General features: G+C 38.6%; 1 protein-coding gene across 6 annotated transcripts in view; it reads left to right on the plus strand.

Annotated features, from left to right (window-relative positions):
* AKAP6 (A-kinase anchoring protein 6) overlaps nt 1-15,822 on the plus strand; it is a 487,092-nt gene that overhangs the window by 106,287 nt on the left and 364,983 nt on the right. For 5 of the 6 annotated variants that reach the window (XM_040476893.1, XM_040476898.1, XM_040476897.1 and 2 more), the window contains exon 2: nt 4,514-4,871. In XM_040476893.1, coding sequence (XP_040332827.1) covers nt 4,548-4,871 — 324 coding nt within the window. In that variant the 5' untranslated portion in view covers nt 4,514-4,547. Of the gene's footprint in view, nt 1-306; nt 365-4,513; nt 4,872-15,822 lie in introns of those variants that run through there. The other variant, XM_040476896.1, reaches the window with a different exon arrangement.

A 15,822-nucleotide genomic window follows, 5' to 3' on the forward strand; every position in this document is an offset into this window, starting at 1 on the left:
CTGGTCCGTGTCAGTAAGCAATTTGTGGCATGTTTCTTCTGTTTCTATAGGGTGATAAATAGAGTATGGTGGGAAAAGCCCTCCCACATATTTAAAAAAGAAAAAAAGAAAAAGCTTTTAAATCTTTAAGATTTAAAGAGCTTGCAGCTCTTGCACTTTAAATGTTGAATCTTCTTTGGATTTGTGGAAAGGGAAGGATTTGATTTATGTTATTTTTAACAGCAGCTGGGATAAAGGTGGTATTATCTCTAATGCTGGAGAGGTGGCCACAGATAATTACTTGATGGGGGAGGGGAAGGGGAGGTTACTGGTTTCCAAAAAGCTGGTTGATCGCTCCTGTCACACATGCACCTTTGGAACCTGAGTGAGTGGGTGGGCACCTGGGCACATTTGGGTCATTGCTTTCATCTGTATCATCTGTTGTCTACTGGCTTTTTAAAAAAGTTTCTCTGTGCCTGGAAAGGAATCTCATTTTAAGACGCCTGGTAAAGAAAGAATACAAAACTTACAGTATTTAGAAGAACTTATAATTCAGACCTGTGCTGAATTTCCTACTATTTGCATTCAAATAGAGTAATTAATTCAATGGAAAAGCATGCTTGAATAGGCATGATAAGGGCAGGAAAAATATACATAAACGTTGTTACTATAGGTCTCTACAATGTGAAGCAGTTTTCCTTTAAATTATAAATTTATCTTTGAAATCAGATGTGATTCTGTGAAAATCAAAAAGAGATTGGTTATCCATGGGGGCATATTAAATGTGAACTACTAGAACGGAAATTTAAATGTTTATGGTAATTACTTTGCATGAAAATGGGTAATTAATCAATTTTATGCCACTTTCCAGGCTTGCTATGCTGTTACAACACAGGCAGTATTCCTTTCCCAGTGGCAAAGGTATACGAGAGGGAAAATAGAGATTAAAATAAAACTTGAGTAGACCCCTGCTTTGCTTTACTTCTCTGAGATACTGAAGTTTTCTTGTTTATACTCTGCTCAGTTAAATATAGAAACATCACATCCAGGTTGAAACTTTTAGACACAGGAAAATTTTGCTTTGCGGCTTGAATATTAGGTTTCCTTCGCATTTACTCATGTGTGATGAACACCAGCTACATTTTTGTTTAATGTTTTTATTTTATTCTGTGTGTCCTCTACATATACAGCCACATCTCTGTTGTCAGTCTTTCGTTTCAAACTCTAAGAGGAGAGAATCTCCCATATTTGTTTCTCTAGAAAGAATTAGCAACACATAATGTGTTAATAATGATTTATAAAATGCATTTGCATGGTAATACTTTATTTCATTCCATTAAGTAGGAAAATCTATTGATGCTGTTCATGTGCTTTGTTAAAATGGAGGACCAGCACTTGGTATCTACACAGCTCTCAGTATAGGCAGGATGCTATTTTAATGGCTTTGGAATCTCTGGAAAATAACCCAGGGTAATCACAGATATTTATGGTCTGATGGGATCTCATTGATCACCTAGTCCAATTTTGTCATTTTAAATATGACGAAACTGAGACCCAGAAATGTGGAGCATCTTTTCCCACATAAAACTGCACTGTGCCTGCTTAGTGCACAGCCTGATGGTATCTTTGGAAATATTGTATATTAGGACATAAATTGCTTTGAGTCGATTTTTTATATGTTCTTTAGTTTATAGTAGGATGTGTATTCCAGAGAAGGCCCTGTGTTGATTCAGGAGTTTCAGAGAAAACACAATGACCAAGCATCATTTTTCAGTTGCGCAGCGTGCTTAGGAGAGATCTGCGGTTGCGTGTGTGAGTCAGTGTGTGGGTGTGGCAGAAATAGTTCATTGTACACTACCCTGGCATTTAGTTTTCTGATTTGGGTGAATCTGGTTTCTTATAAGAGGTAACCATTGTGATACCATTGTCTTCTTCATTTAACACCAGTTCTGTGACCTTCCATTGGAAACCTTTATTAACCTTTGTGTATCCGATTCCTTCTCTGGGATTGTGTTCTAAACGGATCGCCCAGAGAGCAAGTGAATTGATTAAAAATTTAAAAGTGCTTTGAGAAATCAGAACCAGAGCCTGTCTGAGGCTAGGATATGAATAAGTAGATGGCAGCTCACTCTTCCTGGACTTTTATTGCTTCTGAAGTTTTGATATCTCTTAATTGTGTTTTTTTAAATAGCCAGGTCTAGGGCTGCCTATGTGGCTCAGTTGGTTACGCTTCTGACTTAGGCTCAGGTCATGATCTCACTGTTCGTGAGTTTAAGCCCCCCAGCAGGCTCTGTGCTGACATCTCAGAGCCTGGAGCCTACTTCGGATTCTGTGTCTCCCTCCCTCTCTGCCCCTCCCCTGCTCACACTCTGTCTCTCTCTCTCAAAATAAATAAACATTAAAAAAATCTTAAAAAAAATAGCCAGGTCTTGTATGATTTTAAAAATTGTATGTAAGAGTGGTTAAGAATGTGGGGCATGGATTTCTCTTTCTCGCAATTAGATGGAGAAAACTGTTGAATTGAAGCCTAAAATCACTTTCTAAGGTCAGTACCAGAGTGATAAACTTACCTTAAGACATATATTTTATTTTTACAAATAACTTTGGTTTCAAAAATTCATCCATAATCCTGCTTATCATCTAATTTAAAAGTTAAATGTTCAAGAAATTGGGAGGGGGGGCAGTGCAATGCAGAGTTGGAAGGTTTCTGAAATAATATGTCATAGGAATAACTTATTCTTAAGGCTTTTGTCAATTCAATAAGTTTTTTCATTCTCTGTGCCCATTTCTGTATGGAAAGTTACATGTTGCTGGTCAAAATGGGAGCTTTCTTGATTTTTCTCCCCTCTATTTTTGTAGGTAAAATAATTTTGCTATTGTTACTAAGTGAATAGTGAGAATCTATTCAATCTAGAGAAATAAAGGCTACTTTCTGGCAATCACATTTAATTTCATATTTTGTTCAACCACATTTCATCTTTGGAGAAGGAAGCTAGAATGTGTAGAACGAGAGAAAGTCTCATAAAAGAAGAAGAAACCCAGGGATGCCAGAGTGGTTCAGTAGGTTCACTGTCCGACTTCATCTCAGGTCATGATCTTGCAGTTCAGTTCATGAGTTTGAGCCCCAAACTGGGTTCTCTGCTGTCAGCAGGGAACCCTCTTGGGTCATCTGCCCCCCTCTGTCTGTCTCTGCCCCTTACCCACTTGTACCTTCTCTCTCTCTCTCTCTCTCTCTCAAAAATAAATGGACATTAAATATTAAAAAAAAAAAAAAAAAGGAAAAGAAACCCACTACCTTGAGTAGAAGAAGCTGCTTCTGAAACTAAAAATGTCTATTTGAAATGTTTAAAGTACAAGATCCTAAACGTTGTCATTTTATGTTAGACTAGTTCTAGAAGAAAGATAAATTATATAGCTTAGATCATTACATTAGTAAGCTAGCTTACTAACAAGCTTATCAACTTTACTTTAAAAGAAAGTTTATTATGACTTACAGTTATGTTATTTTAAACATATTTAGTTAACTTCTTAATGTTAAGTGTTTAAGAGCAATTTATTACTCTTGAAATTCTAGAAGCTTCTAAAATTTTCAATATCACCAAAAATTAATGTAATTTAAGTTGATAGTTAATTAGATATTTTGCATATACTAATTCCTGACTTATACTTTTTGGCAAAGTATAGGTTTGGAATTACTGCATGATATCCTTTTATCTAACATATCATAGAAAGGAGCAACCTCTCCTGAATTCAGCATAGTGTTTTTGTTAATTAAAACCTTGTTGCCTCTCTAGTTATCCCACGTATTGAATATACTGATTATAATAGCCAAGATGATGCTTAGGTGCTTATAGTAGAAAAGCCCCAAGTGATAGTGACTAAAACAAGATAGAAGTTTGTTCTTCTCTCAATAAAAGTAGTTCAGGGCAGCAGTCTAAGACAGATACAATAGCTCCTTGTTATCCTGTGGGATCCATGTTCCTACCACCTTGCTCTATCATCCTCTGCTGCCATACCCAAATGCATCTCCTGGTCAGAGACAAAAACTGGAACTCTAGTCATCAAGTCCACATTATAGGCTAGAAGCAGGGGGAGAAGCAGAAGGGCAGAAAGGAGGCCCCTCCTAAATTAAGTCAGCTCCTTTTAAGCAGCTCTCCCACACATTCACTTACACCTCATTGGTCAGAACTTAGCCACATGGCCATACCTAGCTGTGATGGAGATAGGGAATGTAGTTGTAAATTCTTGGCAGGAATATGCACAGCTGAAAAGCAGGATTTTGTTAGTAAGGAATGAGGAGACGATGGATGGTGGGGTAGGCAATACCACATGGTTTTGTGTTCCTATTATATGCTGGGTCTTGGAGCTACTATGTAGAAACTCACAACACCTCCTTCTGTTTTTGCCATGAGCTATGGTTTCTTAATTTAGAAATCTGGCTTAATTTAGAAATCCTGTTTCTTCTGCGAAGTATGATTTCTTTATTTGGCAATCTTGTCTGACTCTTGCTTTCTTCTTTCCTCTTGCCTTTCAGCTGTTTTGGAAAGAAGTAAGGTTTAGACTTCTCCATGTTAACCATGAGCGTGACACTTTCCCCTCTGAGGTCTCAGGACCTGGATCCCATGGCTACTGATGCTTCACCCATGGCCATCAACTTGACGCCCACTGTGGAGCAGGGTGAGGGAGAAGAGGCAATGAAGGATATGGATTCTGACCAGCAGTATGAAAAGCCACCCCCATTGCATACAGGGGCTGACTGGAAGATTGTTCTCCATTTACCTGAAATTGAGACCTGGCTCCGGATGACCTCAGAGAGGGTCCGTGACCTAACCTATTCAGTCCAGCAGGACTCAGACAGCAAGCATGTGGATGTGCATCTAGTTCAACTAAAGGTAAGGAAGGTCTCTGGACTTAGGTCCGTTCTAGACAGAAGTCTGAAAAAGGCTGTAGCACCTGGCGCCTGAGTTCTATAACTTGCAATGAGGAAATTTCCAGGAAGAAAAATAGAATACCAGGTTCGATACACATGGGCAGAATTCATTCTTGCCTGATTTCAATTCACGGGTTGGCTATCTGGAACCAAATGATCTTAGGGGGTAATGCAGACAGGGGGGAAAAGAGGAGGGCATTTTGGTGCAGTGTCATAGAAATCAATTATGAAGAATAAAAGTATTTTAAAAGGTTTAATAAGCCTCTCACAGGTAAAACATCAAACTGAGCTGTGATTGTGAGTGTGTGTATGTGATTATTATCTTATGTTGCAGTTGATGCCACCTTTGTGGCATACAGTGAGTTCTGGCATGATGGGGAAGGGTAGCGTTTGCCTTTTAGAATGAGTCCTTTCATCCAGGTACAATGTGTCATGAAGAACAAAGGTGCTTTTATAACAACTCACTCAATGTTCATATGTTAAAAAAATGTCTGTGGATTCTAGAGCCCTTGAAAAGCCTGATGTTTGTTAATCATGAAATGGAGGTGCTAGTAAAGAGTGTTATTAATAGAGATTCTGGCCTAGGGACCCCACAGTACAGTGGATCTTGTCCTGTCATAGCCACTTATCTCATCCAGGTCCCTGAGGCAGACACACGCTCAGGTTAATGACCAGCAAAGCAAGGCAGATTTGTCATCAATCAGGGCATTGACCCCAAATCCTAATGTAAATTTCTAGTTAGTTAGATGAGATCTTAAGGAGAATTTTTTTACCTAAGCGAATTCATCCCAAATGATCTGAAACCAAAGACCAAACAGATTCCTGGATCTTAACACTTAAATGGTTTATAGGCTGCAGCCATCAGTGTGAGAAGAGAAGGTGGGTAGTTAAGGTAAGAGAACATGTGCCCCAAAGTCTAGAGCAGAGCTGGCTCAGCCTTTAGGCTGGGTCAATAGATCCTGAGCCCGTCTTCCACATTAGGGAGAGTCCCAGAGAGGGAAGGATGGAACTGGGGGAGAGAGAGAGAAAACAAAAGAAGCCAGAATAGCAAGGTGGCTAGCTGGGCTTCTCCCAGGTTGAGTAGGCTTGGGTGGTTGTCTTTCCAAAGGTTTTTGGAAATGAGAAAGTGCAAAAAGGATAATAGAGAGAAGGCTAGGAACTAGTTTCAGTGTAAGCCTGCCTGTTTCCCCACTGTGTCCATAGGGAATAATTTGTCTCAGTCTTTGAAATATGGTTCCTTTAATCAAAGAAGCAGCTCTCCTTGAGGCTGGAGTGAAATGGAAGTCAGGGGCTTCACCTCATTCCTCCTCTCTTCTGTTGCCTCTAATGCTGCACTTATATGAGACTCCTGTAAGTAATTACGGGGTTGGGGTTGTAAGGCAAGTTGACTGTTGCTCCGCCCAAATCTTACAGATTTACACAGAAAAGATGGCGAAAGATTAAAGGAGAATGGGGGAAATGGAAATATCTTGAGGTGACTCCACTAAAAATGCTGCTAAGGGCTCCTAAAAACATCAATGAGTCAGTTAAATTCATTTAATTACAACACATAATACTTACATCAAAATTTAAATCTTAATTTCATGCAGGAATGTAACGTTTTTATATAATCAGCCAGGGTTAGGGTTAGTGTTTGAGAAATCACCTCTAGGGTGATTTGCTTGTCTTTTTCTCATTGGAACTGTCACCTTCTCACTTTAGTCAAAAAGCCTGTAACACCTGCCTCCACCCAGCTCTGTCCCAAGGTGTGGTCTGTCTCCTCTGCTGAAAAAGGAGCCCCCAAAGAGCAGGAATTCAACATAGTAATCACAGAGTAGTTAATCAAAGACTGTTAAAGGGATGAATTGACATTGTCTTATATTAATTTAATTTTAGGGTTTCTATCACTACTTTTTTTTATACTTGTCTCATCAAGGGACTTAACCAACATTTTCTGTTATGTTCTCAAATATTCTGTAATAATAGAGCCCTTCCACATTGAGCCCAAAGTCAACAAACTCTGGTCAGAGAACTGAGACTTAATCTACACAAGTCTCCTAATCTCACATATGGTTAAATTTCCCCTTTATTTGTGTAATATTTCTTTATTCAACCAAGTAAGCACTTTGATGCATTTAAAACAATTTTAAATACATGTCAATTTCTCAGATTCCCACATTGATCCACAGAATAAAGGGGCAACTTGGACATAATGTTTTATATGTGAAAGCACAACAAAACAACCTTGTGGGAGCAGCTCTCAAGTAAGGGATATGGCAAAGCAGAGGGGCAGACCCAGCCTGGGCAAGACCAGCCATCTGCTATGGGATGTCCCATTTTGGCTCTTACTGCCTTGGTGAATAATTCATTTTTTTAATTTACCATGAAAAATAACCATCCCAAGGATAGTAATGCCATGGCTTTAAGGACCATCTAGGCACAGATAATTTCTAGATTTATATATCTATCCTAATGTTCTCCCAGGAACCCCATCTGCCTAACTGACATCTCTAATTGTGTCTTTAAGTGAGAATCTCAAACAAGATATGACCATTGAAAAGCTCTTAATCCGTCCTACCCCCATGTCTTTCCAATTTCAGTGGAAGGCACCACACATTGCAAAGCCCAAGTGTGACTCTCCATCCCACCCATCTGTCTTATCAACAAGTCCTGTGGATCCGTCTCCAAAATATGACTTAAAGCCATTCACTTTTCCACAACACTACTGTTGTCTCCCTAGACAAGCCACAAGACTGCTTGCCTGGGCTACTTGTAGAGTCTCCTCTACCACCTGCAGTTTATTCTCCACACAGTAGCCAATGGAATCTTTTAAAAATGTAAATCAGGTCATGTTTTTCCCTTGCTTCCTATTGGCTTCTAATAAATCCGAAATCTCTTCCTGTGGCTCTGCACCTGTTTGGTTCTCTGGCCATTTCTCCTGTTACTTTCTCCTTGTTCATAAAGCTCCAGGCACATTGAAATTCCAAAGGAATGTTAGGCTTTTTTTAAGGTAGACATCTTGCTTCAGAACTTTTCCTGTTGCCTCTGCCTAGAAACTTTCTTCCTCTGTCTTTGCCTGGTAGAGTCTGGATTCTCATCAAGCAGTCAGGCAGAGGCGCAGCCAAGTTCTAACATCTGGAGGTGCAAGCCTAGGAGAGAGTTAGGCAGGGGTTGGGGTGAAGTGGGGCCTGCACTGTGTTTGATGAAGGGCAAGCACAAAAAAAGGCACTACCCTTACCTAGCTTGTTTTTGTGCCTCACACTCCCTTTCAACATTGCTTGCTCTATGTCTTGTTACCATGGTCTTCTCTGCCATTGTGTGGATGTCTAACTTAAAAAATCAGTTGAAAAGTGCTTTTGGAAAATGCTCAGGATAGGCTCAGCCTATGGTTTGTTTGCTTTGTTTGGTTTTTTAGATTCCATATATAAGTGAAATCATATGGTATTTTTCTTTCTTTATCTGACTTATTTCACTTAACATAATGTTCTCTAGCTCCACCCATGTTGCCACAAATGGTAAGATTTCATTCTCTTTTATGGCTGAGTAATATTTCATTGTGTATATATACCGCAGCTTCTTTACCCATTCATCTATTGATGGGCACTTGGGTTGCTTCCATATCTTGGCTATTGTAAACAATGCTGCAATAAAAATAGGGATGTATATATATTTTGAATTAGTGTTTTGTTTTCTTTGTGTATATACCCAGTAGTGGAATTACTGGATTGTATGACATTTCTATTTTTAATTTTTTGAGGAAACTTCATACTGTTTTCCATAGTGATTGCACCAATTATATTCCCACCATCAGTGCATAACAGTTTCCTTTTATCCTTACCAATGCTTGTTATTTTTTGTGTTTTTGATTTTAGCCATTCTGACAGATATAAGGTGATATCTCATTGTGGTTTTGATTTGTATTTCCCTGATGGTTTGTGATGTTGAACATCTTTTCATGTGGCTGTTGGCTATCTGTGTATCTTCTTTGGAAAAATCTGTATTCAGGTCCTCTGCCCATTTTTTAATTGGATTATTATTTTTATTATTATTTTGATGTTGAGTGGTATATGTTATTTATATATTTTGGATATTAACCCCTTATCAGATATATCATTTGCAAATATTTTCTCCCATTTAATACATTGCCTGTTTGTTTTGTTGATGGTTTCCTTTGATGTGCAAAAGCTTGTATTTTGGTGTAGTCCAAATATTTCAATTTTGCTTTTGTTTCCCTTGCCTGAGGAGACATATCCATAAATATGTTGCTAAGGCCAATGTGCAAGAGATTACTGCCTATGTTTTATTTTAGGAGTTTTATGGTTTCAAGTCTCACATTTAGGTTATTAATCCATTTTGAATCTATTTATTTATTGCTTTAATTTTTATTTATTTATTATTTATTTTTATTTTATTTAAAATTTTAGTTAGTGACCATATAGTGTAGTATTGGTTTCAGGAGTAGGATTCAGTGATTCATTACTTATGTATAACACCCAGTGCTCATCACAAGTGCCATGCTTAGTACCCATCACCTGTCTTTTGTATATGGTGTAAGAAAGTGGTCCAGTTTTATCTTTTTGCATGTAGCTGTTCAGTTTTCCCAACACCATTTGTTGAAGAGACTGTCTTTTTCCCATTGTATAATCTTGCCTCCTTAGTTATAGATTATTGACCATATAAGCGTGGGTATATTTCTTGTCTCTCTAGTGTGTTCCATTGATTTATGTGTCTATTTTTGTGCCAGAACCATACTGTTTTGATTACTACAGCTTTGTAGTATATCCTGAAGTATGGCATTGTGATACCTCCAACCATATTCTTCTTTCTCAAGGTTGTTTTGACTATTCAGGATCTTTTGTGGTTCAATACAAATTTTAGGATTATTGTTCTAATTCTGTAAAAAGTAATATTGGTATTTTGACAGCAATTATACTGAATCTATAGATTGCTTTAGGTAATAAGGACATTTTAATGTTAATATATAATGTTATTATATATTAAATGTCACTTCCTCAAGGAAGCCATTCCTGACCCCTATTCTAAAACATCCATCTTCTTTCCCAGCAATTATCTAGTCCATTATTCAGCTTATTTATTTATTTAGTAGTGATCACTAGCTGTAATTATCTTATTTATTTGTTTACTTATTTGCATTAGCCCCAACGACCTCAAATGTCTAATTCTCCACTTTATCCCTGTCGCCTAGGACAAGAGCCAAGCACTTGAGGGGGGCTCAGTTCACATTTGTGGTTGAGTCCAAGTTTGTACGGTTAGTGCCTTCTCTCCCCATAGATAGGCTTGCCCTGGAAGTTCACACAAGAAAGGCTGTTTGTCAGGGGTTGAATTAGGACGGAGGCATTGGATGAATCAAGGCCCAAGTACATTTGGGGTATTACTTTCTCATCATAGAGAATCTGAGTGGCTCAGAAGTCTTGGCGATCGTTCCTAAGAAAGTCTGCATGGAAGAGTCTAGGTGGCTTCTTTCTGTAAGTAACTATGCCTGGTCCTTCTCCCCCTCCTCACTTTTCTGTTTGACTCCTTCTTTGGTAATGATTTTAGTCAATAAGCATATGCTTAGGTCTTTTGGACTCAAATCCACTCTTTTTCTTTAAAGGTAATTTTGCTTATCTTCTGGTCATTATGTTGATCTCAAAGTTTATTTATCAGAAACTGTATTTATATCAACCTTACTTCCAAGTTCTTAGGGGAAGTTTTATTGTAACCCCCAGGATGAACTACAAAGCACTATTATGAAGTTCCCATGTTGGCAGGTGGAGAAGTGATTGTTTTAGAGAGTGAATAAAAACATCTAACCTTAAGACTAAAATATGGAAACAATGCAATATATTATACTGTGTAGTTTTCCCATTATTTTTAAGCTGAAAATATAATCCACATATCTTACTTCTTAGCTTCCAGATATTCTTTAGTTAAAAAGTATGAGAAACCAACTGAACCATTTTTAGAAACTTTCCCCTCTCCTCCCTCTCCTCTTTTGGATTCTGAGGTTGTGCTGTGTAGGAAAACCAGACTAAGAACCTCACAAGATTTTGACTTTAACTGAGACTTCTTGTCTGGATGAATGTATTTGGGTGCTAAACAGGCAAATTCGGCACCCCTGCTTCCTGATTAACAGTCTTCTTAGAGAAAATATTATTTGTATTCCTGGAAACATGACAGGGAAGAGACAAAGCTTAGACTAGCTAGCATAGGCTAAATTATGTGCCTACATGACAAATAGAAATCTTGACGTGACATAGCTGGAATCAGCTCCTCCAAACAACCTACTTTAGATAAATTGTGCTCTCAACCACCTCCAAATGAAGTTTGTGTCTGTTTCTTGGATTTGGGCCTGGTTCTCAAAGTTAGAACATTAAACAGAGACTCTGTTTACAAGATGTTCTGACTGGGCTGTATCCAGACTGAGATGTGCCTGATATCTGGAGTTGAGCCAGATACCCAGTGACTCACGTGGGGTCTGGAGGGCTTGCTGGAAAAAAAAGCTTGAATTCTCTCTGTAGCTGAAGTTGGCACATCAGATGGGCCTGATGGACTGAAAGTGATGGAGGTCCTAGGATGAGGGAGCTCTTAGGAGAGAATTCACCCTCATCATGGGGCCAGGGGTCTGTCCTAGTGCAGGAGGGAGCATAGGGAGGGGGGTGGTAGTTTGTGGTAAAGTGTGTTTCTGACTCTTGGATCCATCCTGAGCAGCCAGCCAGGCAGCGTGGGGACCCAGGGAAGGGAAGAGGTTGTGGAGGTGACTTGGAGGACCTGCGTCAGCTGACTCTCTTCCTGAAATTCTTCCCTCCTCTTGTACAGCAGGTGTAGAGGAAGGAGTGTTCTCTTTCTCCCACTACTGGAGCATAATTAGCTGAAGTCTGCTGGAGGTGGCAGAGGTGGTTTCAGAGTGGCAGCTGTGAAGTGCTGGGTCTGCTGGCCATGACTGAGCAGCAGCCAGGGTTGATTCTTGGGCACATCTAAAATATGCCCTAGGATTCTCAGAAATTCTTCATAAAGGGAACCCTGAATGAAACTAAAGTTCTGACATTAACAGTTTGGAGCTTGAAGGATTCTGATCTTAATGTTAATATGACCAACTTGAAATGTACGTTAAAATGGCAATCCCAAAAGCATATTCCAAATTCCAGGAAACTAGAAAATAGAGCTGAGTTTTCTGTTGGTAGGTATAAAGATATTACTTTGTTTTGACTTCCCCAAGCCCAGATTTGTGGCTGGAATTTCTTATATGGTTGATGTGAATTCCTCGGAGGGTATTTTCCCAGGAAAGTTGGATGTTCATTGTCTAGTGTTTTGGGAGTGTGGCTTCAGTATGGTGCTTATCAGTGGACAAGTTTTTCCTATGGTTAGTGCCTAGATTATGAAAAAGTGTTTGGTGTCATTGACCAATAAAAATGGATGAAATAAAAAGAGTGTTTGATGTTTGAAAAGCTAAGTTTCGATATTCGGGACACCCGATTATGTGGAAAATTCATCTCAATCTTGAATAAATATTTCCCCACTTCCCTGCTCACACATCCAATGCTAGAAAACTGTCTGTGTGTTAAATAAATACTTTCTGATTGTTGACTGGTTAATATATTTTCATCATGATTTGGGAGATGATCTAAAAGTCTCAGATCTAGCACATGTTTCCTACTACAAGTCAGTATTCTTGGTTAAGATTTAAGAAGGGCAACATGGAAAAATTAACATTGGTAGCTTCTGACACATACTACTATGGAAAATTTTCAAGTATATATGAGCCTTACTCACATACACTAATGTATTTAGAGCTCAGGATGGGAACATTAATTGTCAAGGTGGCCCAATAAGTTTACCAGATTTCCCAGCTGTGTAATTAAAAAAAAATTTTTTTTAGTATTTATTTTTGAGAGAGAAAGAGACAGAGCATGAGGAAGGGAGGAGCAGAGAGAGAGGGAGACACAGAATCTGAGGCAGGCTCCTGGCTCTGAGCTTTCAGCACAGAGCTTGACAAGAGGCTCAAACCCACGAACCGTGAGATCATGACCTGAGCCAATGTCGGATGCTTAACTGACTGAGCCACCCAGGCGACCCCCAGCTGCATGATTTTTAATTAGCAATAGTAGCATGGAAAATGAGGATTATTATAGACTTCATAATTTGAAAGAAACCATGAAAACAGAGTTTAGAGAGAGGTAATAAATACCATAAAAGGATTTGAAAGTGAGACCAGTGAGAAAAGTCTGAAGAAACACATTATTTTGATTAGAGAAGTCTTACTGGGATTTGTTACTTAAAAAAAAGGGGGGGGTTTAAAATACTGTTGGTATGGTACAGTCTTCCAGTTATGGAATGAATAAGTCGTGGAAATGAAAGGTACAGCATAGGAAATATAGTCAATGGTATTATAATAGCATCACATGGTAACAGATGGTAGCTACACTCATGATAAGCGTAGCATAACACAGAGAGATGCTGAATCACTGTTTCATACACTTGAAACTAATGTCGCATTGTATGTCAACTATACTTCAATTAAAAAAATAAAATAAAATAATTCCAGGATGAACTATCACTGAGCAACCCTACTTATCAGCTTTCACTTATCACCTAACTCAGGGGATTAGGTGTTTGTAGGACCAGTGCACCAGAGGCCAGATATTAGTTAACTGTCTTTCCTTGCCTAGAGAGTTTTCAGTTCAGTAGCATTCACTGAATGGCTGATATGAACCAAGAGTTTTTATTTACAATATTTTATTTAATCCTTACCATAATTCCCTATAATGTATGAAGAAGTTGAGTCTTAGAAAGGTTAGAAGCTGATCAGCTTGGGAATCAAACCATGCTCAAGAAAAGTCAAACCATACTCAAAAAGATTCTTAAGTTGAATATTCTTTCTGCTTTAGTGCAGTGGTCTCATACCCTTCTACATTGTGAGAAATTTTGGTGGCTATAAAGTATAGGGCAATAAGTTCTGGCTTTCTTGTATTAGATGTTTAAGATGAATGTATTTGAGAGTGGGGGCTCATTGTTTTTCTTCTTCTTCTTTTTTTTTTTTTTTTTAATTAAGAAGAAGATCTAAACTATGGGTATTTTAATTCATCACCAGCAGGAATGTGAGGGTTTTGAAGTGGGATGTAAATGAGATCCTGGGGTCCCTTTGCGTTAGGGGTGTTCACAGCTACCCAGAACTAGGGAGAGAACTTGTTTCTTTTGTTTCTTTTCATTATTTGCTGCTACTTTCCCTACTCTGCCCCCTTCCAAATGTTACATCCCAAAGAGAGAAACATGTGATCTAACTAAAGTGAAATGATACCAAGCTGTGAATTACTAGTATTCTAACATGGAAGTGGGTGGAACAAGCGATAGACATCTTTAATGAGAAATGTTAAGAAATCAATTGATTTCCAGGTATGGCATGCATAGAGACAGTGTTTCTTATCGTTGGCCGCACAGTAGAATCTCCTTGGAAGCTTAAAAAAAAAAAAAAACAACAACAAACAAACCCATTTACCAGGCCATGCTCCAGACAGATACATTAGAATCTGGGTTTAGACCTAGGCATCAGTCATTTTAAAGACTTTTCAGGTGATTCCAGTACAAGCTAGAGCTGATGACCCTTGGAAGATGATTTTGAGCAAAGAGCTCTTGGATTCATTTCTCTTGATCAATGCATTTGATCCCTTTCCTCCCCCCCACCACCCCCCCCCCCAAAAAAAAATCAACCAGAGATTCAGAGTAACTGATTTAGGAGCAAAGACTCCTACATGACTTTTTTGAGGTCAAGTGACCTCATAAAGTCAGTAAAAACAGTGATAGGGAAAGGAATAAATCCATGCCAGATACCAGCCTGTATGTTTTAAAAGTATCAATGTTATTCTCTTAAAATTCTTATAAACAAAAGAAAAACCAAATCCAAATAGAGTAAATATTTCTCTCTCATTTAATTCATGTAACTTTTTGAATTAGAAATTATTTTATAGGGAAGTCCAGGCACAGGGCTGCCCACCTATAGTTGTACAGGCTATGTATAAATGGCACCTTTTTTTTGAAGTTGTGCAGTCTACCACATGCACAGCTTTCCATGGCTGCCTTGTATAAGCAGGCGAGATTGCCTGAGCAAAGAGTGCTTTGAATATGAAAGACCGAAGGGCTTCTTTTCTCTGGAGCCAAGGAATGATGAATGACACATATTATTGAAGTTAGTGGAGACACATTTTGAAGGACCATAAATACTTTGAATGCCTCAGAGGAGTCTGGACTTGATCTAGTAGTCATAAAAACATCTACAAAGGAATAAATGGTAAAAACCTATGTCTTACAATGAGATTACGGGTATGTGCAGGGTGCTCTGGAAAGGGGAGAGATGTGACACAGCTATAAGATTGTTTGGTAAATGACAAAGGGTGGTGAAAGTGGGAAGCAAGAAAAAGTCCATCAGACCAGGTGGCTGATGCAAGCCCAGAGAGGCCACTTGGGAGTCAGAGGCGACTGGTACTCTGCCACTGAATTTGCCCTCATCAGGCTCAAATTGAACTGCTATGTCTATTGTCACTTTGTGTTAGGGCTGAGGGCTGTATTTCTTTGTATTAATGTGAATAGAATAGAAAGGAACAGAATAGAAATCTCTCTGGTGTTCGTTTTAGCAGTGTGACTGTTATTAGTGGGCTTTTTAGAGTAGCTGCTTCCATTGTTCTATGATAACTTAATGCACCAATTTTCTTCATTATTTGAATGCAGCAAATCTGCCAAATACATCATTAAATGGAAAAGGAATATATGAAATGAAAGTGAAAAGTGATCTGTTCCTCTCCTGAGGAAGAGGGAATGAGTATAATAGCTGCTAGAGAATTGGTTCACAAGGAGGGAAACTGACCTTAGGCAAATTATGAAGAAAGTCTTCAGGGATGCCTGGGTGGTTCAGTCAGTTAAGCATCCCACTCTTGATTTTG

Source organism: Herpailurus yagouaroundi, unplaced genomic scaffold (genome assembly GCF_014898765.1).
Source record: "Herpailurus yagouaroundi ecotype Mexico unplaced genomic scaffold, PumYag 141, whole genome shotgun sequence".
Taxonomy (NCBI): Eukaryota; Metazoa; Chordata; class Mammalia; order Carnivora; family Felidae; genus Herpailurus; species Herpailurus yagouaroundi.